The sequence below is a fragment of the Rhinolophus ferrumequinum genome, chromosome 5 (genome assembly GCF_004115265.2).
Source record: "Rhinolophus ferrumequinum isolate MPI-CBG mRhiFer1 chromosome 5, mRhiFer1_v1.p, whole genome shotgun sequence".
NCBI lineage: Eukaryota > Metazoa > Chordata > Mammalia > Chiroptera > Rhinolophidae > Rhinolophus > Rhinolophus ferrumequinum.
Window position 1 is genome coordinate 34,314,162 of NC_046288.1, and position 21,298 is coordinate 34,335,459.

Genomic DNA, 21,298 nt, shown 5'->3' on the forward strand with positions numbered 1-21,298 from the left:
AATACTGATACATTATCATTAACTGAAATCCATAATGTCCATCAGGACATTTCTATGTGTTTTGACAAATGTGTAATGTCATGTGTCCACCATTACAGTATCACACAGAGTAGTTTTACTGCCCTACAAATCCTTTGTGCTCTAATTATGCATCCCTTCCTTCTTCCGAACCCCTGGCAACCACTGATCTCTTTATTCTCTCTGTAATTGCCTTTTCTAGACTGTCAGATGGTTGGAATTATACAGTATGCAGCCTTTTTAAACTGGCTTCTTTGCTCAGCAATATGCTAAGTGTCTTTTCCTGGCTTGACAACTCATTTCCTTTTCATCGCTGAATACTATTCCATCACAGAGGCATACTCCTGTATGTTTCGCCTGTTGAAGGGCCTCTTAGTTGCTTCCAAGTTTTGGCAATTAGGAACAAAAACTCCTGTAAATATTCATGTGCAAGTTTTTGTGTCAACCTAAGTTTTCAACTCTTTTGGGTAAATACCAAGAAGCTCAATTGTATGGTAAGGTATAGTTTTATTAAGAAACTACCAAACTGTCTTCCAGAGTAACTGTACCATTTTGATTTCCCACCAGCAAAGAGTGAGAGTTTCTCTTGTTCCAAATTCATGCCAGCAATAGGATGTTGAAGGTGTTTTGGATCTTAGCCATTCTAATTAGTGTGTAGTGCTTGCTATTTTATTGTTTTAATTTTTAATTTCCTGATGACGTGATAATGAACATCTTTTCATGTACTCTCTTGCCATCTGTATATCTGATGTCTATTCAGATCTTTTGCCCTTTTTTCAACTGGGTTGTTTGCTGTCTTATTGGTGAATGTTAAAGAGTTCTTTATATATGTTGGGTACAAGTCCTGTGTCAGATTTGTGTTCGTCAATATTTTCTCCCAGTCTGTGCCTTGTGTTTTCATTCCCATAAGATCTTTGAGTTTTCAGAAGAGGGAAACTGAGACTTAGAAAATTATACGATTTGCTACAAATTTCCTGGCTAGGCAGTGGCAGAGTCAGAATGAGAACCCTGGTGCCTGATTCCTCTATGCTACATGACCTCCACGGGAGAAGAACTTCTAAGATTGGGGTTGGAATACCAAGTGTTAGACTATTCTGTCTTCCTGTTGTTGTCTTCATCTTCCTGAAGATGTTTTCATCTTCCCTATTTAGGGCAGAAGAGACGAAAGCCTGAAAGTGGATGAGCATCTAGCCAAAAAGGATGCCCAGGTCAGTAACAGAGCAAAGAAAGCATCTCATTTAACTATTCCACCACTGCCTGCCTTCTCGTTTCTGTGGCACCAGCTGGAACTGTTGTCTCCCGTCCTGTGTGAAGGAGAAGCCTGACGGCTGCGATCACCCAACCCCAGCTCTCTGCCTTCCCCAGTGGTGGCTATTATTCCCCTAGCTCCTGCCACCCCGACTCAGATTTCCAGTCTGCGAGAAGTGAGAGAGACTTGAATACTTACCTCATTGACCTCTAAAATAAAGTCAACCTCCCACTCTTCTCATTCCATCTCCTTAACAAGAGAAAAAGAATTGTGCTCATAATAACATTTAAATCTTCCTCCTTTGTCCCATAGATTCTCTATAATGCCGGTGAGAACAGATGGGGCACAGATGAAGATAAATTCACGGAGATCCTGTGTTTAAGGAGCTTTCCTCAGCTAAAACTAAGTAAGGACTCTCATTACAATCTTTTTGGGTTTGTGTTGTTTTGCAAGTGTTTTTGAGGTTAACATACAAAGTTCTGGAAAATGAAGTTAAAAATTACAAGGGTTGCTCCATTTTTATGTATTGACAATTCAGGAAACAACATGGGGAAACTGTGTTCTAAGTCAAGGCAGAACGGACACTACTGTTGTTTTCCCTGGAGGCTGAGGTGATTACCTAGTGAGTGACAGGGAATACATGGAGGTCGGATGGCAGGAAGAAGAAAAGGAGCAGCCCTCTAGGGTGGGAGCAGACAGGCGTGTTCCTATGGGATAGAGGAGCCTAACTGTGTTACTTCCACCCCAACTCTTCCCTAGTTAGCCACTTTCCAGAAAAACCAGGCATTGTGATACCTCTGTTAATGAATTAACATGGATGAGCATTCAGCTCTTTCTGATGTGCATAGGGGAGGGTAAACAGCTCTCTTTATCAAAGCAACTACTACGTGGAACCGCTAAGCACCCACCCCTTCAGTCATGCATCTTCCTAAGCATTCTGGAAGCCACAGCACCCAGAAGCCCACAACTCCATTTACTCTGAACATGAGACTGTGGCTTTCCAGGTGCAAGTCTGGAGAACAACCACAGTGCATGACTAAGTTTATGCCGAATTCATGGAAAAATGAGAAAACATCAGGATATTTCCATGCCTTTTTTAATTCTGAGTTTCCCCTTCTTTAATTTTGGCATTAAGATGTCATTTATAAAATACTGGTAATCGTTTATTGTAGTTGCTTTATTAATGTCTTTACTTGAAACACTCCTAGATCTCTCTCCCAAATTTCATTTTTCAAAATTTACTTGGAAAAACTTTACTTGGCTTACAAAGTACACCTACATGGTTGGTGATGTATGTACAGGTTTTGCTTTGGGGCAAAAACTGGTCAAGAAATTCAAATGCCTTTGGGTAAGTGTGAAATAGGTCATGCTCCCTTAGGGAATGATTTACTCAGCACAAAGAAACCTTCATAGTTAAGATTTCTTTAGCAGATAAAACATATTTGATTAACAACCACACTGTTGCTTGCTAGGTGCTGCTATAATTTAAAATTAGCCCACCTTACTAGATAAATTATTGATTATTTAACTTTTCAGCCTGTTTTAAGTGCTAACAGCCTGGGAAGAGGGAGGAAAGAGAGAGAGGAAAATCGTTGAAGAAAATGGCTTATGAAGTTGAAGTTGTATTACTGATGATTTTTTAAAAAAGAAATGAAGAAACAAAAAATCTTCTGTGTTCAAATTTTGATGATGTAAAGTTTTTGAGCTTGCCACCTACCACCTTGATTTGCTGTATGTCAAACCCAAAACTGGAATATATTCGTGTGTGGTCAACAGGGATGCTTTAAATGTTTTTGTGGTACTGCTTTTTAGCATTTGATGAATACAGAAATATTAGCCAGAAGGACATTGAGGACAGCATCAAAGGAGAATTATCTGGGCATTTTGAAGACTTACTGCTGGCCATAGGTAAGCCCTTGAGTGCTTATAAACTGAGTTACTTTGCTCTTGTCTGAAATCAGTGGCAAGGTTGGCTCCCTTCATGTAAGAATCCTGGCTGATCCATCCCCACAGCCCCCAGTGCAATCCACCGTCCACACCATATGCTCAACCAATGTTTTTAAATGGATGCATGAAAAAGTTCTCTTGTCTTACTTTGCTCTTAACTTTGTATTTGACTTGTCACCACGTTTGGATTGTAAACTACTTGAGAGATGAGAATATTACATTTGTACTGGCGTTTTTGTTGAGCCTTGTTGAAAGCTGAGACCTCAGCCAATTTGGTAATTCACCATTTTGGGTTATTTTGGAAGATGTCAGTGGCCTCCAAAAGTTGAGCTCAGGTCGGAACTATAGGTCTCCTCCCCTTTGGCTGTGCTAGCGGGGAGTGTGTCAAAAAGAAAGGAAGTCACTGACTGAATCCTTTCCTAGAGAGACACGTGGATTAACAAGCAGACAAAAACACCGTTAGTTATATAAGCTGATCTGTCTTTTCAGTGAGATTCTCAGCAGTCTGTGCTTTTAGGCACCCGAAGAACACTTTGCAAGAAAGGTACTTTCAGAGCAATGAGACACTAATCAAGGATCAGTGACCTTTGTAGTCAGAGTTGAGCAACAAAATCTGCAAAGTGCTCATCCACACACAGGATTGTTAGGAATCTTAAACCACCCTAATTTAGGGTGGCTGCTGGGCTCCCTACAGGCGTCCGCCTCATTAATTCCAAGGTCGGAAGGAGTACCTGTACTTCACACATCGTGGAACTTCATCAATGAAAAATCATTTCTAACATCCATCATGGTAATTAATAGCTCCTATGGTGAGATAAAGATAGCTGATGTCTAAGGGTAACCGCCTCTGGAGTGAGCCTCTGACTCATCTACAAATGTTAATTACCACCTCTGGAGGTAAACTCCGAATTAGGGTACTTCATACTGTATTTTTAAATAAACGCTCATCTGGCACTTACCACGTGCTCAGCACTGGGCTAGATTCTTTACAAATATCAACACATTGAAGCCTCACAACAACTCCATGGATTAGGGACTATTATTGTCTCCTTGGTAGAGATGGTAATCTTGAGGTGCAGAGAGGTTCCCCAGGGAATATGTGGCAGAGTTGAGACTCTAACCCAGGCAGTCAGGCTCCACGATCTGTGATGTTAACCAACCACTTGATGTGCTGCAGTGTAGACATGGACTGATACACACATATATCACACAGTCCGTGCTGACATGTTTTAAAGTAAATTACAGAAAACATAACAGGGAGCAAGCACTGACTAAGTTCCAGTCCCTAGTCTCAGGGCTTCCTTCACATGTGTTATTTCATTTAACTTCTGATTCTCTCGTCCATGCCAAGAATAGGGCTCTTTATCCAAGAGCTGCTCAAAAAAAAAAAAAAAAAAACACTGTTGACTCTGTTTAAATTACTAAAAGACTGGCCAATAAAGAAGGAAAAAAGATTCTTTTTCAATTTAAAAAAATGAAATAGAGGTCAGTCTCCATAAGTAGTTCTGAGAATATTCCAGTAGCAATGATATAGCCAGATATTTTTTTCATTTTATGTTCATCTTTACATCAATTTTACTGCTTTTTATTTTGCCTGCTGAAATATTTGAAAAAGTTTATTGAGATGTACAAACTATCACTCACTGAGCCAAGAAGTATTCTTGGAAATATATATTGAATGATACACTAAATTTGGGCTACCATGTATATTATTATATCAAGTAAAAGAAAGACCTTATAATTCAACGCATTTAAAGTTCAAGATATGTCATACTTTCATTTTCTATTTCAGTTTACCACTGGAATACATCACAGTATTTTTTAGTCTTTACTGAGATATAACTCACATACCATAAAATTCATCCGTTCAAAGTATACAATTCAGTACTTTTTAGTATATTTACAGAGTTGTGCGACCATCACCACAATCTAAATTTAGGATAATTTCATCAGCCCCAGAAGAAACGCTGTACCCACTGGTGGTTTCCCCCAGCCCCTGGTAACCACCAATCTACTTTCTGTGTTAATAAGATCCACCTATTCTAAATGTTTCATATACAAGGCGTCTAATACAGTATGTCAACACATAGTTTTTGATGTGAAAACCCACCTGAGCTGTGTCACCTTAGAAATGCATAAGAGGAGCATTTCTAGTTGTCAAATCTAGACTTAGACAGGGAGAGGCTGTATTCAAAAAGACTTACAAATAGGCAGGACGCTTTCATCTCAGAAATGTGTGAGAATCTCAAGCAGAAAAGGCTTTTCTTTTAAGGGGAAGTTGGATAAGCAAGGGGACACAATTGTTGGGGTTTGACAGGAAATGTGTCTAGTTCTGTCAGCTGATTCTCTTGTGTTTTAGTGCTAACTCAGGCTGGAGGGGCGGGGCAGGAAACCAGAGTTCAGGGACCTGGGGGGAAGAGACAGGACTGACTAAAGTTTGGTCAAGACAACACAGGGTGTAAGAAATAGGCATCTGTGAACACTTGGTCATCATAATTAATTTCAGTGGACTCCCTGAGTGTCAGAGATTTCCCTGAGTTTCCCTATTTATGATGCTGGGTGCTAAAGCAAGCTTCCAATCACTACATATTCTACCACCTCCCAAAACTTTATGACATAAAGAACAAACCTGGTGGTTAAGAACATAAAGCAGAGGACTAGCTACACAGCTACAAAAAGAAAGGCTTCTATGAAGATTTAGTTTAGGGGGAGGGAGATGACTGAAAAGCTTAATAAAAGTAGGCAATACTTTTGATCAAAGTATTAAGGCTTGCTTAATATGAGAAAAAATAGGTAACAGCAATTCAACTGGTTGGTTTCTTCTCAGACATCCGGCACTATTTTTATATTTGACCCAGATTCCAGGTTTGAGTTGCTAATACATTTCCCCTCTGTTTCCCTTAAGTCAGTTACTCAAACTAAAGGCCTTTTTCACTTTTCTTAAGAGAGTCTATAAGGCACTGTGAGAAAGCTACTCATTCTTGTTCTGATCTCCAAAATTTATTATGAAATTTATTCACTTTTGGTCAGATTCCTACCTGTAGCTCACATTTCAGATGATAAAAGTAAATGTGTTGCAATAAATAGGTTTAGTCTCTACAGACTTTTCTATTTCTGACAATTTGCAGTTTATTTAAAGGATAATTAATTTGCTTATGTTTTGGCCAATTTCCTTTTTCTTGTTTCACTTTTCTGTTTTACTTGTCATTTCAAAAGTAAAGAATTGAAAGAATGCAGGATTTTTTTCTGGTGACTGAATTTAGATTACAGGCGCTGGTTCTAATATAATTACTCTAACCAGCCTATACATTCTAAATCTAGCCAATCTTTCCGTTTGAAAAACTGGTTTTAAGTTGCACACCAGTGCTCCTTCTTACCAAATGAGTTCTTTAGAACATCTCTATAGTCTTTAGACCCAAGTTATTCATCAATGGTCCAAGTTGTTAGAAATGGAGCAAGGGTATACCCTATGGAGTTATCAGTGTAAGCGTAGGTGTTGGTGTTTCTGAGATGAGTCAGCTGAGGTGGGAGTTTCTTTGGCAGGTAATTTTATTTTTCCAAGGCTAAAGATAATTACTGTGCTAAAGTTCCGTGCAAACATAACGTTATAAGGCTTTGAAATTCAGGTTAAGCATTCATTCTTTGATTCTAAACAAAAGCCAGTAATGGGGACGGTGTAGAATGGTATGGTTACCCAAAGAATCCTTTTTAAAGACGTATTGCTGTATATTAACTCAAATACTATTAAATGAAACTGAACATTGCTTTACTTTTCATACAGTTCATTGTTCAAGGAACTTGCCTGCCTTTTTAGCTGAAAGACTGCATCGAGCTTTGAAGGTTGGTCTGGAAATTTCACACACATTCTTAGCTTCTCTCAAGGATAATGTAAAAATAGTACTTAATATTGATGGAATTTCACACTTCTCTTCCATTTTGATGAGTTTTCTTTTGCAGCTAATTTGTCTGCTAATTTGTCTTATGGGTTGATAATGAGTTTCTTAATCATTATAGAGATAGGTACAGTGAACTGTTGACTAAATTATTTCCCAGAGTTCACAGTAAGTGTAGGCAGTAAAACTTGTTTTAGAATGTCAAATCTCAAACTTGGCCGATCCCAGTGGCCTCTCAAGCTGCCTTGCTTAAAATAAACCAAGCCTGGACTCATCAGCCTTTCATGCTATGGAAACAACCATGTTTTCTTGTCTGTTGTCGCTGCTAGATGGTGAGCTCCATGAGTACAGGACTATTTCTTTCTCTTTTATATCTTCAGACCCTGTCATTGGGCCTGGCACATAAAAGATGCTTACTTCAGTTTCTTTACTGGCCATTTCCTGTGCAAGTCCACATGCACCATCCAAGCTGTATCCAATGTGAACACATTATTTCCCTTACCACACCTCCCACCCTGTTCTGTGTTCAGTCATCTCAGCAGATAGCCTGAAGGGGACCAAAAGTTTTACCTTTGGGGATATTGATTTCAAGCTGGTTATTAAGAAACAAAAGACTCAGAAAGAAACTTGGACCCTCCCTTTCCTGCCCAAGAGATTCAGACAGAAAAACCAGCTTCAGGAAGGAGATCTTTGGATGTTGCCTTAACTTAATTTGAATGAAGTGTGGTAAATAGGGAGCTTCAGGCAGGGCCCTACTAACTGGATACCACCCTGTGTCCCATTGTTTCTGAGTTGCCTAGCAAGAATTTTCCTGCCAGGTGTGTTCTGTTCTTCCTCAGCTACCTGTAAATCGCCTGTTCTCACTTCTGAACTCTAATACCCTGTCCCTCCCACCCCCTTCTCCTTTGTCCAAAATGTCATATATAACCAATGTTACCTCACTGTCTTTGGAATTATCAGGCTTATGTGAATTCCCCGTGCACATGTATTGAAAATTGGATTTTCTCCTATTGATCTGTCTCTCTTAATTTGATTATTAGCCCAGCTAGAAGAACTTAGAAAGTGGGAGGAAAAGTATTCATTTTCTTTTTTAGCCCCAACAGGAACTGGACTTGCCCAGCTGTCTGAAGTTGTGTCATTCCTCCTCATCCTTGTTCTCTGTGCCTCAGCCGCCTCACTCAGCCTTTCTGTTCCTAGGCTATGCCAAGTCTCTTCCCACCGCAAAGTCTTTGCATCTGTTGTCCTTCTGCCTGAAATGTACCTTCTCCAGATCACCCATGGCTGGCTCCTTCTTATCTATCAGGTCTCTGCTCAAATGTCACCTCTTGAGGGAGGTCTTCCCTGACTACACAGGTCAGTTGACTCCCTTTCAGTTATACTCCATGTCGTAGTTCTTCTTACTGCTTACTTAAACAATTTATTTATTTTCTTTACTGACCATCTCCATCCGCTGGAATGTAAACTCCGTGAGGAGATAATGGAAGTATTATCAGTGTTGTTCCCTATCATATGCACAGTACATGGAACAATGTCTGGCATATAGTAGATGCTCAATAAGCATTTGTTGAAGGAATGAAGAGTGTCAATATCCACCCAACTGCTCAGAAATTTTACATTTCTCCCTCTCCTTCATTCTCCTTAGATAATATACATCAAGTTTTTTCATTTACCTTTATAAGCTTTTCTTAAACCTACACATGTTCTCCATCCGTACTGCCATTTTTCTACTTCAGACCATCATCATTCTCTTCTTTTTCTTTTTTTTTAAAGATTTTATTGGGGAAGGGGAACAGAACTTTATAGTGTGTACTTCCAGGACTTTTTTCCAAGTCAAGTTGTTGTCCTTTCAATCTTAGTTGTGGAGGGTGCTGTTCAGCTTCAAGTTGTCCTTTCAGTCTTAGTTGTGGAGGGCGCAGCTCAGCTCCAGGTCCACTTGTCGTTGCTAGTTGCAGGGGTCACAACCCACCATTCCTTGCGGGAGTTGAACCGGCAACCTTGTGGTTGAGAGGACGCGCTCCAACCAACTGAACCATCCAGGAGCTCAGCGGCAGCTCAGCTCAAGGTGCCGTGTTCAACCTTAGTTGCAGGGGGTGCTGCCCACCATCCCTTGCGGGACTTGAGGAATTGAACTGGCAACCTTGTGGTTGAGAGCCCACTGGCCCATGTGGGAATCGAACCGGCAGCCTTCGGAGTTAGGAGCATGGAGCTCTAACCGCCTGAGCCACCGGGCCGGCCCCATCTTTTTGTTGTTGTTACTGCAGTCACCAGGGGATGAGTCCCAAACCTTCTAGTCTTATTCTATTATCTTATTCTATTATCTTCATTCCACTCCTGCCCTGCAATCCATTCCTTGTACTGCTGTCAAACGGATCTTCTGAAACTACAAATCTGATCTGACCTCAATATTCTCATGTTTACAGATGGCGATAGTTCTTCACTCTTGGGATAATGTCGGAATTTAATTTCATGATTTACAAGGTCTGGCCTTTCCAGTCACAGCTCTTGCTATTCTTCCTCATTACTTGTGTCTCCATGAATGAGGCGTTCTTTCTTGTCCTAAACCTTCATATATGCTGTTTTCTCTACTGGAACATTTTTTCCCTCTCTCTATGAATCCCACCCCTTCTTCTCCTGGCTGACAACTTAGGCATTAGCTTAAATACCACTTTCTGAGACAGACCTTTCCTAATCCTTAATCTATTTTAGGCACGCCTAATATATGCTCCCATAGTACCCAATATTTTCTATCTGTCAGATTATATTGCAATCACCTGTTTTCTTGCCTATATCTTTTACAAAATTGGAAACTTAACGGGTATCTCCGTTTTCATGGTATAGGCAGAGTTAGTGCTCAATAAATATGTCTTGGATAAATGAATGATGAAGTTTGATGGTAAATGAATGAAGAAGAGTCACTGTGGTTGATTATTTTATGCATCATTGTCTATTTCTTTTAAATATAGATCTATATGTTGTTTAGTGACTGATGACATTTGTACTGTGGACACCTACATTTCTTAACAGGGTGCTGGAACTGATGAGTTTACTCTGAACCGAATAATGGTTTCCAGATCAGAAATTGACCTTCTGGACATTCGAGCAGAGTTTAAGAAGCGGTGTGGCTATTCCCTACATTCAGCAATTAAAGTAAGTCTCCTCTTAAAAACAGCAAAACATATTTTGCCTTTCTCTACCCATCCTCTTTCCCTTATAATCCTTAGAAATGGAGATGTGTGTCTTAGATTTCTCTCTCCTTGTCAATGTGTAAATGTCTTTTCTGAGTTTAAAATAGTAATAGTAAAATGTCCCTTAAGAGTAAGAGACTATTTTTCGGCTCTAGACTCTCAGACACGTAATAGATACTCAACGTTGGGTTTTTTTTTTTAAGGTTTAGTGGCCACTAATATTTTTTCTCTTGTGAATGGCATATGCAAGTTGTTTACCTGTTTTCTATATTGCAGCGTTTTTATCTATTTCAATGTTTCTTTATGACAACAGAAGAAAAGAAAAATACATATTTTAAATTTCCTCTTTATTTTACACAAATGATAGCATGGTTCTGAAACAGAGTTTTTTGCATTTCAGTATACTAGAAGCTCTCTTATTCTTTTTAATAGCTACATATCGTTTTGTTATTTGTGTATTTGTACCCACCACATCAACAGATGTTTCTAGTTTCTTGCTATTACAAACAATGTGGCAATTCGTGTACCCAATTTTGTAAGGTACAAGTGTACCTGTAGGATAAATTTTCAGAAGTAGATAGGATTGTTGAGATAGATGTAAATACATTTGTAATTTGGTAAATACTACCAACTGACCTCTATTTGCATGAAGAATGTACAAATTCTTGTTTGTCCATAATTTTGGCAAAGAGGGTGTTTTCAAGCTTATGAGTTTTTACAATATGATAGGTGAGAAATTGTATTTCAGTGTAGTTTTAATATGCATTTTTCTTAATGTGTGTGAGGCTGGAACATATTTTCATGTTTTAAATGCCATTTGCATTTCTTTTTATGTGATTTTTTTTTAATGTTCTTTGCCTATTATTCTGTTGAGGATTGGGGTTTTAATTTTTTTGGGGGAGGGGTCAATTTTTAACACCTCTTTTCACGTAAGTTAGATTTACCATTTGTCTGTGAATTGTAAATATTTTTCCCAGATTGTTATTTTTCTTTTGACATGCCTGAGGTGTTTTTCCATGCAATTTTGCATCAAATTGAATTTATCAATATTTAATAGTTTCTTGAGTTAAATAAAAAAATTGATCTCTTACAGTCTGTCATTCTGGATGAGAATCTTCCTAAAAACGTGTTACACGACTTCCTTTCTGCTTTAAAGAATGAAACCAATTTTCATTATTCTCAGGTCTCAGTTGATATTATATACATAGAAACCCCAAATAAATTACTAATTATTACAATTAACAAGGAAGTAAGACCTGCAAAAATTGTGTAATAGGCTTCCATATAAGTTCAAAAGGCATAGTCCCAATAAGAACATAGCAACTAGGAAATAATGAAGTAAGGGGCTAGCCCCTAGACCTGCCTGACAGTCTTCCATTGAAGACTGTTTTCTACCTTAGCCTCCCAAATGGCATACAGGTCTCCAGTAAATGAGTGATAGAGGAAGTCCACTGGGCTTCCACTTGGACCCCTGAAACAAAGTGGAAGCCCAGGTTGTTGAGCGAGCCATCAAACGGTTCCAGCCTACAGAGCCGATGGCTAGTTGAAAAAAGATGCAGTCCAGGGCTGGCTTCACAAATGTCTGGCAAGTCTTTCTATGCCTCAGCCCCATCCACACTACAGATGTCTGGAGAAAAATCATCTTTGGAAAGCATTAGGTCCAGAGGTAGAGACAAGTGGATCTAAATTAATATAGAGTCACCAAGGCCCGAGCTCAGAAGGACCAACCTAGCCTGCACGAAAGACACGTTTGCTCTGAGTGCTGATGGTCCAAAATTGGGTGTGGAGTCCAAGCTGTCTAGAAATCTAGGCCCCAGCTTGGGGATGATTCGTGCACTCATGCATCCTGCTCCTGAGCATCGACCTCTCTCAAGCCCCTACGATGCTGGAGTCCCATGCTATGTGGGAGGTGACATCCAGCCATGGCCACCGGGGATGCCTCGGTTTAGTCTGCATTCCTGTGTCACTGTAAACAGCTGGAATCCTTGGTCTAATTGTTGAGCTGGCCCTACCCAGATAACCACCTTTAACTAGGTACACGTGTTGACCTGGGCCTTTTCGCAGCCATCTCAAGAATGTTCCTGCCACAGGCCTCACCAATGGTCTTTGAATGAATGAATGCGTTTCAATCAGTTAACTAGATTCATTTACCAAAATCCTTTTTTTTTTTCAATCCGTGCTTTTGTTTTTATACTAAACGTTCGCAGAAAGACATGCATGCCTAAGTTGAAATCAGGAACTTACTCAAAAAGGCAACTCTCAGACTCTGCCTGGGACGTAGCACAGATTTCATCAACTGCTTACACTCAATGCAATTTGAATCGATCCTGACACATTACAATAGTTTCAATCAACAGAGGAAGATTCAATAACGTTAGCCATATTTTCTTACCAAGGCAGAAAAGTAGACTCATACATTTTATAAAGATTGTCAGTAACAAGATTGAACATAAAGAGGGCTTTCAGTTCACCCTTAGCAAACCAGGAAATTAAGTTAACCAGTAGCTCTCCCTTCCCCAATGGTCTGAGTAATGGAGGCTTATTGTATTAGGAAACATTTAACTCTGGGTATCTTGATAGAAAAGAAAAATCCATTGCTGAAGAGTTCATTTTGTAATGTAAAATTATATAAGCTTTCTTCATTTCTACCACCTAACGTACATTATTAAGTAATGTCATTACATTTTCACTATTGATGAATAGGATCCTTTAAGATGGTTCCATTTCTCTAATTCAGAAGCTAGAGTTCCATTGTGTGTATTGTGGGGAAGGAAGAATCCTTCCTCCCCCCTTCAAGTTTCTTTTAGTCGGTCTAATAATTAAATCTACATGAGGCAGATTAACAAAAGAAAATAACCAAATTTAATTACATATGTACACCTAGAAACCCCACATACATGAGCAGTTCAAGGACAGAAAGTTAAAATGAGGTATAAGGGACATTCTGAGGTAAGATGCCTTCAGAGGGTCACTGCAGGATTATAAGAAGAGCAGAAGTTCAGTAATTTGTAGTTAGCCCTGCCCTACAGATGGATCAAAAAAGGTTATTTCTGATAATTTTTTACTATGGGCAAGGCTCCTAATTCAAATTCTTCTAGGTAGTTAAGGGGGGAGCAGCAGAAGTTTCTCTTGATTCTGTAGGGTCTCAGTTACCTTCAGCTTAAAACAATCCACGTACCACAGAGGCACATGTTGGAGTGACTGGTTCTGAACCCCTGCAATATCATCTGGGCCCTTGGTTCTCTCTTCCTCTTCCTTCTGTTTTCTTTTAAACATTTCTCTGTTCACTAACACCTGTCTCAGGTGATGACTGGTGGGGAAGAGAAGGAAAGAAGGTAAATGAAAAATAAATGTGTATCTCTTCTTAATAAGATATTAATAGAAATTTTGTATGCATTACTTTTTTTGGTAGATTTCCTTGATCAACAAATTAAGTACCTATTTAACAAATAGCACAATTTCAATCTCTTTAAGGGAAAAAGTAGTAGCTACCCTAAATTAACTCATAATCTATGGGGAGACTTGAGGTGGGCAGAAATGAAATAATTATAAGGTAATAATATGAAACAGCATACAATTAAATACTAGGTTGTAGGGTACACAGGATAGAAATATAGAAATTGAGAGTAAAAGAAGTTTGGGATTAGACAGGGAATGTTTCTTAGGGAAACGGATTTGAGCCTGCCTTTCAGGTTAATAAGCACGTGTTGAGTGCCTCCAATGGACCAGGTGCCATGATGCTCAACGGGCTCTCACAGGTGAATGCTCTAGAAGTACACGTATGGTGAGAAGTAGGAGGGGAAAGAGTAATTAGGCACTTGGTTGATTAGAAGGTTTGCCTTGGGGAATATTGAAAAATAAAATCCAGATGGTAAGATGAATTCAGTTGAAAGAGCTCAGAGATCATGGAATTTGTATTTCATTCATTCAATTAAAAATATTGATTAAATGAGGGGCCGGCCCGGTGGCTCAGGCGATTGGAGCTCCGTGCTCCTAACTCCGAAGGCTGCTGGTTCAATTCCCACATGGGCCAGAAGGCTCTCAACCACAAGGTTGCCGGTTCGACTCCTGGGCTGCGCCCCCTGCAACTAGCAATGGCAACTGGACCTTTTGTGGAGAGCTGCGCCCTCCACAACTAAGATTGAAAGGACAACAACTTGACTTGGAAAAAAGTCCTGGAAGTACACACTATTCCTCAATAAAGTCCTGTTCCCCTTCCCCAATAAAAAAAAATCTAAAACTATATAGATAGATAGATAGATAGATAGATAGATAGATAGATAGATAGATAGATTAAATATTATGTGTTAAGTTCAGGGTTACAATTATAAGCAAAGAAAAAAAGCTTCCTATCCTTTCAGAATGACAAATAAATGTAAAATTACAACTATGTTAAATTTAAAGGAACTAGATATTGTGCTATAAGACCATGTGATAGGTGGATTTGACCTATAGGAAAGGCTTCTATGAGGAAGTTATGATTCAGATTAAAAATGAGTAGACAACATCAAAGCAAAGGTTGTGGGGATCGGGAGTCAGGAGAGCATTCTAACAAAAGGAGTTGCAAGTGTAAAGCCCTCTGGTGGAGGAAAATAATGAAAAATGTGGTTGAAGGGACCAGATCCCACAAGACCTTTTGACAATTTAAGGATTTTTCTATAGCTTAAGAGCAGTGGGAAGCCACTGAAGAATTTTAGTTGTAACCACTTAGTGTCATGATTAGAAGTCCATTGTGAAAAGATCCCTGTGGCTATGGAGAATGAATTAGACATAAGATAGATGTGGGGTGATGAGTTATACTAGTCATATTAGAGTAGCTATGAGTGGGTAGTACAAAGTAGTAATACAGATGGAGAAGGAGCAAAGACTCAAAAGATACTTAGGAGTTATAATTAAGACACTTTGTGTGAGGAGCAAGAAAGAGAGGTGCCAAGTACGACTCCCAGGTTTAACATGGGAAACAGATAGTCACGCCATTCTCTGCAAGAGCGTCAGGTTTTAGGGGGTTTTGTTTTCTCTCTTTTCTTTTTGGGGAATGGAAAGTTCATGAGTTAGGTTTTGCATGTGTTAAGTTCACAATATCTTTGAAGCACATAAGTGGAAATGTCAAATTAGTAGCTAGTGGTGAGATATATTTTCAGAGTCAACTATGTTATTGAATCCTTGGACATGGATACACATTCTCTATGGAGAAAGTATAGATTGAGAAGGGAAGAGAACTGAGATTTAAGCTTACTAACAATTAATGGGCTGGATAGCAGAGGATAAATAAGCCTGCAAAGAAGACAAAAATGGAGATAGCAAAGAGGAAGGAGAAAAGCCAGGACTACTTACAGGGAAAGTAAGGGCTCTGTGGTTGATGGTTATGGCGGTCATTGGACGAGATTTACAAAACAATAAGAACTAATACCTTGGAGAATACAAATTGGTGAATCTAGAGTCAAGGAAACTAGTGACAAGGGATGAGAACCTAGAGTAGGTTTGTTGTGGTCAGAATGGAAAAAAAGAATAATTTAAAAACCACCACAAAGAAATAATTGGCAGGGCGGATTAAATGCAAAGGATAGAAGATGGGATCACAGTTGAGAGATGAGAGAACCACTGGTACCACTGTTAAAAACAGGCCGTCAGAAACATTTAGTTAATTTCTTAAGAACAATTAATGTGGCCTAATTAGAAAGCCATAAATTATGTTCAAAGGTTTTGAAAATACATGAACTTTTTTGTGATAAAATTTCTAAAATGCCATGTAAAAACAGTATCTATTTTACCAGAAGGCATAAGGGCCTAGATGTAGGAGAAAAGGATGAATGTTTGTTTAATGCCTACAGTGGATCAGAATTTTAAATATAGCTCTGCAGTAAGCTACTTATATGTATTTTCTCAACTAAGTGATAGAACCCCTAATAATTTTTACAATTTTGATCAGAGATGGGTAGAGGGAGCTGTTTTAATACAAAGCAAGAGCAGTTGACTTGTCAGCCGTTCAAGAAATTATTACGTATGGTAGGGCAACACTTAAGAAAGCCAGCAGGGGAAGAGCTAAAAATCTATATAAAACCGAAGAGTATATGTTAATGCCTTTTGTGTCTTATTATGAAAGTAATGCTTAACCTGTTTTCTACATGACCCTTCTTCATTGCTTCCTTTACATTACTGCTTACTTAATATTTACCCCAATGTGAAACTTAAGTGATAAAAAGTGTTCAGTGTTCGAGTTGCCTTGAATAGAATAATAATGTGAAGTTTTTTAGGCAATCTTGGTTAAAAGCCACGTTTTATCTCCAATGCTATGCAAAGGTTTTACCTTTTTTGCTTAGCAAACATGGCTTTTTTGTACTTTAAGCCTCAGTTTCACATGGTATCTTTTCTGAATCTACGTCTTTTTTGGCTAGCCTACGGGAAAGGAACTAAGAAACATACTCTTTGGGGATGTGGTTCATTTTACTTTCTTAAGTCAGGCAATATAGATGGTGTTAAGGGGCGAGGCTATCTGGGTTAGAATCCTGCCTCTTATGCTTATTTTCTATATGATTTGGAGCAAGTTTCCTAACCTGTTTTCTCATTTTACTTATCTATTAAATGGAAATATTTATGGCACCTACTGCTTAGAGTTCTTCTAAGGGTTAAAGTCGTTAATCTTTGAAGAGCAAGTATTTGGTAAATGTTTTACATCTATATATATATATATATATATAATTTCTTATAATTTTGTATATATATAATATATATATAATTTTTTAACTATTTTTTATAATTTTGTTAGAAAATTAATATTATGTAATTATGTTAGAATTTTGTGAGAAAATTAATATTATGTAATATTATGTAATTGATGCAATCTTATTTTATTAAACCCAAATTTAAATTTAACTGCGATAAATCTGGAGGAATTTAAATATTATATACTGTAAAGAAGATGCTAGGCTGGAAAATAATTACACCCAGGTATGAATGAATGATGGAACTACAGGTGCATTTTACTAAATGGTACACACCCCAGTGAATCCCCTAGTGCTGTGGGGTTTGATTCATTTATGGTACCCTCATTATTTATGCTGTACCTGTCCTTCTCTCCATCGGTCCTGTTCTTTGCAGTCGGACACTTCTGGAGACTATGAAGTCACACTCTTAAAGATCTGTGGAGGAGATGACTGAGTCAAGAACTTCATCTCCAAAGGTTGCCTGCTCCCATGATGGACTTTTCTAACAGCGCTGTTTACTTCTTTCTCACCAGATTTAAAAGTACAAGCAAGTATAAGCAGCAGCCTGTTTTCCTAACTGAAATTTTCATTGTTCCATAACAACAGCAACAAAGTGATTGTTTTAGAGCATCTCATCATAATGTAGTAGTTTATTTAAAATGGTATGAAGAATCTGCTAGTACTATCCAAATGATATTTCTGCTTGGAAGTCAGAATCTTTGTACAGTTCTAAAACATTAAATGCAAAAGCCGAGTAATAAAAGTTGTTGCCTTTCTTAAATTGTCTGTTTTTAGCATCTACCAACATTTTTTGGTACCTAGTGCCAACAACTAATGATATTTTACAACACACTTTTGTTACAAAAGCTGTTCCTGCTTCAGTTTATCTATTTCCTTATTAATCGCACTCATCTTTAAGAAAGGAATAAAAAATGAAGATGTATGTAACCCTGCCTATCCTTTCTAGATATGATCAAGCTATCAGAGTGGCAATGCGTGATATGCTATTTTAGCCCTCAGAAAATGTCTGCTGTGCTGTTAATCTAACCACTTCCTGTTTGCATGGCAAGCATTAATTGTGGTTATTCCATGCTAAATACTACTTTCCTACAAATGGGTATTTAGAATCAAGCCTCTAAGGTTTCCTTTTCCTCTAAAATAAGTTTGCAGAACTAGGCATTTCAAAAAGTCCCTCGTGTTATATTTGAAAGGTACCTAACATGAAATATCTTGAGTAATATGAAATATATGAGGTAAAAAAAAAAAAATCCAGAGCTTTTAATCAATGCATTTTACTGGGAAACACTCCTGAGACCTTTTAGAAAGACAGAGAAGTTATTCCTTGTTCTGGGATTTCCAAAATGCATATTGGGATAAAGCACAGGAACTTAGTTAGAGTCCTTAAACTCCTGGTTTTGACTTCCTGCCCTACCACTTACTAGCTCTGGGACCCTGGCAACTACTAAGCCCTGCTAAACCAAAGTTTTCTCATCTGTAAAACGGTGGTAATTACAGCACCTGTCTTTCTCATAGAGTTTCTTAAAGATTAAGATAAATGCCTGTGAACACTTAGCCCTGTGCCTAGACAAGGTGAATGTTCAGTTACAGGGTTGTCATTATTATTACCAAGAAACATCAATATGATGACGACAGCATTGCAGCCATTCTCCAAAGACTGCAGGTCACCTGCCATGTACCAAGCCCTGTGCTAAGTAAGTATTGGATACACCAAGGGGACTGAGACTCATTTCCTTTTGCCAAAGCTTAAAATCTGAGGGAAAGACATATAAGCAGATAAACACAGCACAGTATTACCATATGCATTCAGGGAAATAGCACTGTGTAAAAGAGAAGCAGTGTGCAGATGGGATCGAGAATTTAGCCTACTGAAGGTTACAAACTCCACCAATTAAAAAGAAAAGAGGCTCTCCAGACAGGAGAGAACTTGCAGTGTCAGTTATAAATGAGCAGGATGTGTGCATAGCTCTACCCAAAGGTTACGGTGGCAGAAGCTTAGAGTACAAGGGGAAGTAACCGTGGTAGGCAGGGCCCAGCTAATGCAGGCTCATAGACCATGCTGAAGAGTTTACAAGCAAGAGAGTGTCATGCAAGGAGAATTCCAAGAGGATTTCAATCAGGGAAATGATGTGGTCAAATTTTTGATCAAGGGAGAGGAATGTATGGGAGAGGAAAGCTAGAGGCAGGGAGTGTACTTGGCAAGTTAGTTCTATAATCAATACTAGAAGTATCAGCCTGAACTAAGATAATGGCAAGGGAAACCAACGGAAAAAAAAAAATATATATATATATATACATATATATATATATATATATATATATATATATATATATATACACACACATACACACACACACACACATAATCTTAAGAAATATTTTGGAGATAAAATTGATAGAACAAGGTAATCAAGGTAGTCAGGTGTCAAGTTTGCCCTATGATTTTGGCTTAAGCAATTTGGTGAATGAATGTCTCACCAAGCAATAAGTATTGCTAATACTCGAGTGCGTACTATGTATCAGGCACTATGTTAAGTAGTGTAGTATATGTTAACTTGTTAATCCTCAAGGTACTTTACAGTGTAGGCACTAACTCACAGAGGAATTAGAGAATATAAGTATTAGTTTGGTGCAAAAGTAATTGCGGTTTAAAAGGTTAAAAACAATTACAAAAACTGCAATTACTTTTGCACCAACCTAATAACTCGACCATTGGAAAAGCCAGTATTTAAACCCAAGCAGCCTAACTCCAGTGTCCAGGCTCTTAGCCACTATTTTGCCTTAGAATTTATCCCACCCCAGGGCCACTCTTCTTTTGAAGCCTAGAACATAAGCTATTTGAATGCAGGGAATTTTGTCTCTTGTGTTCACTGCTGTATCCTTAGTGCTTAGAACACGCTTGGCACATAAAAAGCACTTAAGAAGTCTTTTTTGAATGAAGTTCATTTCCTACATGCATTTGAGCTATGTAAGTGAATTTGGGATGGCTATTTAAACATTTGTAAGTGTACCTGAGTCTCCGCTTCCCGTCTTGGGAAAAGAAAGTAATATTGCACTATGGGCTGCCTCAGAGAAAAGCTCAGAAATTTTACCCAAAGTGTTTTTTCCAAGCTACCCATCACCATGGAGAGAAATATTTTGTAAAGCTGGCCAGGACATTGAGATTTCTGGAGAAGCAACAAGTTCAAATGCATATATATTCTTTACTTAAGCTAAATTCCTGAAATGACATTACAAGATTTTAATCTTGGCCACATTCTTCAAAGTCATGGAGAAGAAATTTCTACCCCATTTGGATTTTGATATTAACTGTTCCTTTCCTTTCCTTTTCTCTCTTCCTTTCCCCTCTCCTTCCCTCCCCTCCCCTCCTTCCCTTTCCTTCTCTCCTTCCTTCCTTCCCATTCATTGTTATCTCTATTTCTATAAGGTAATGAGCACTGTTGAAACCACCCTCCAACCTGAACACTAAGACTTTGACAATAAACTATTACCAACCTTGTGGCCTTCCCTTCCCACCTCCCCAGCGAATACAAGGACCATCCCAAATTTTGTGTTCATTGTCCCCTTGCTTTCTTTTTCTATAGTTTTTCATTTAATTTTTTTCCTTTATAAAGTGAGCCTTGTACTGCATGTAATTTCTGGGACTTCTTTTTGCACATAATATTATTTTGCTAAGTGATATCCCTATCATTGCATGTCATGTATTTAATTTGACTGCTATATATCATTCTATTGTGTAAGTCACAAATATAATTTCCAGGAGGCCGCAGAATTTCTCTGAAGGAAGTAGGGAAAGTATTTTTATCCGGCTCCCCACTCTTTGTGCTTCTTTGAAGTAATGATGCCCCACTAGGGCCACAGAAGTAGCCTTCAGCTCCATTCAGTTAGGGGCAGAGTATAACAAGAAAAAACACAAAGCTAGAATGAACCTAGGTTTTGCTCTTCAATGGGTTCTGATCACCAATGTGAGGAGTGAAGAGGGTGGAGTTCCTCACACCAACAAGCAATGTTCTGCCACAAGTTGAATGTCCTACAGTTCAGCTCTAAATCTGACACTGTCTACCTGGAAATAGCATGAGATCCCACAGGTTAAGAGTTCAGTCCTACAAGACTGTCCCCCACCAACTTCAGACGCCGAGCACAAGTCCAGGTTGTCATCTGGGTTCTGACCAACTGGCTATAGATCAGAGGTTCCAGTGACCTCCTCCTTGGGTTCAACTAATTTGCTCCCAGAACTCTGGAAAACATTTCCCAGTTTATTATAAATGGATATAATAAAGCATA

At 38.6% G+C, this 21,298-nt stretch overlaps 1 protein-coding gene across 1 annotated transcript in view; it reads left to right on the forward strand.

Annotated features, from left to right (window-relative positions):
* ANXA3 (annexin A3) overlaps nt 1-17,777 on the forward strand; it is a 57,941-nt gene extending 40,164 nt beyond the window's left edge. The window contains exons 8-13 of the mRNA XM_033105305.1: nt 1,170-1,226; nt 1,580-1,673; nt 3,080-3,175; nt 6,996-7,054; nt 10,132-10,254; nt 17,391-17,777. Of these exons, the coding sequence (XP_032961196.1) occupies nt 1,170-1,226; nt 1,580-1,673; nt 3,080-3,175; nt 6,996-7,054; nt 10,132-10,254; nt 17,391-17,450 (489 nt within the window). The 3' untranslated portion in view covers nt 17,451-17,777. The remainder of the gene's footprint in view (nt 1-1,169; nt 1,227-1,579; nt 1,674-3,079; nt 3,176-6,995; nt 7,055-10,131; nt 10,255-17,390) is intronic.
* The last annotated feature ends 3,521 nt before the right edge of the window (nt 17,778-21,298 follow it).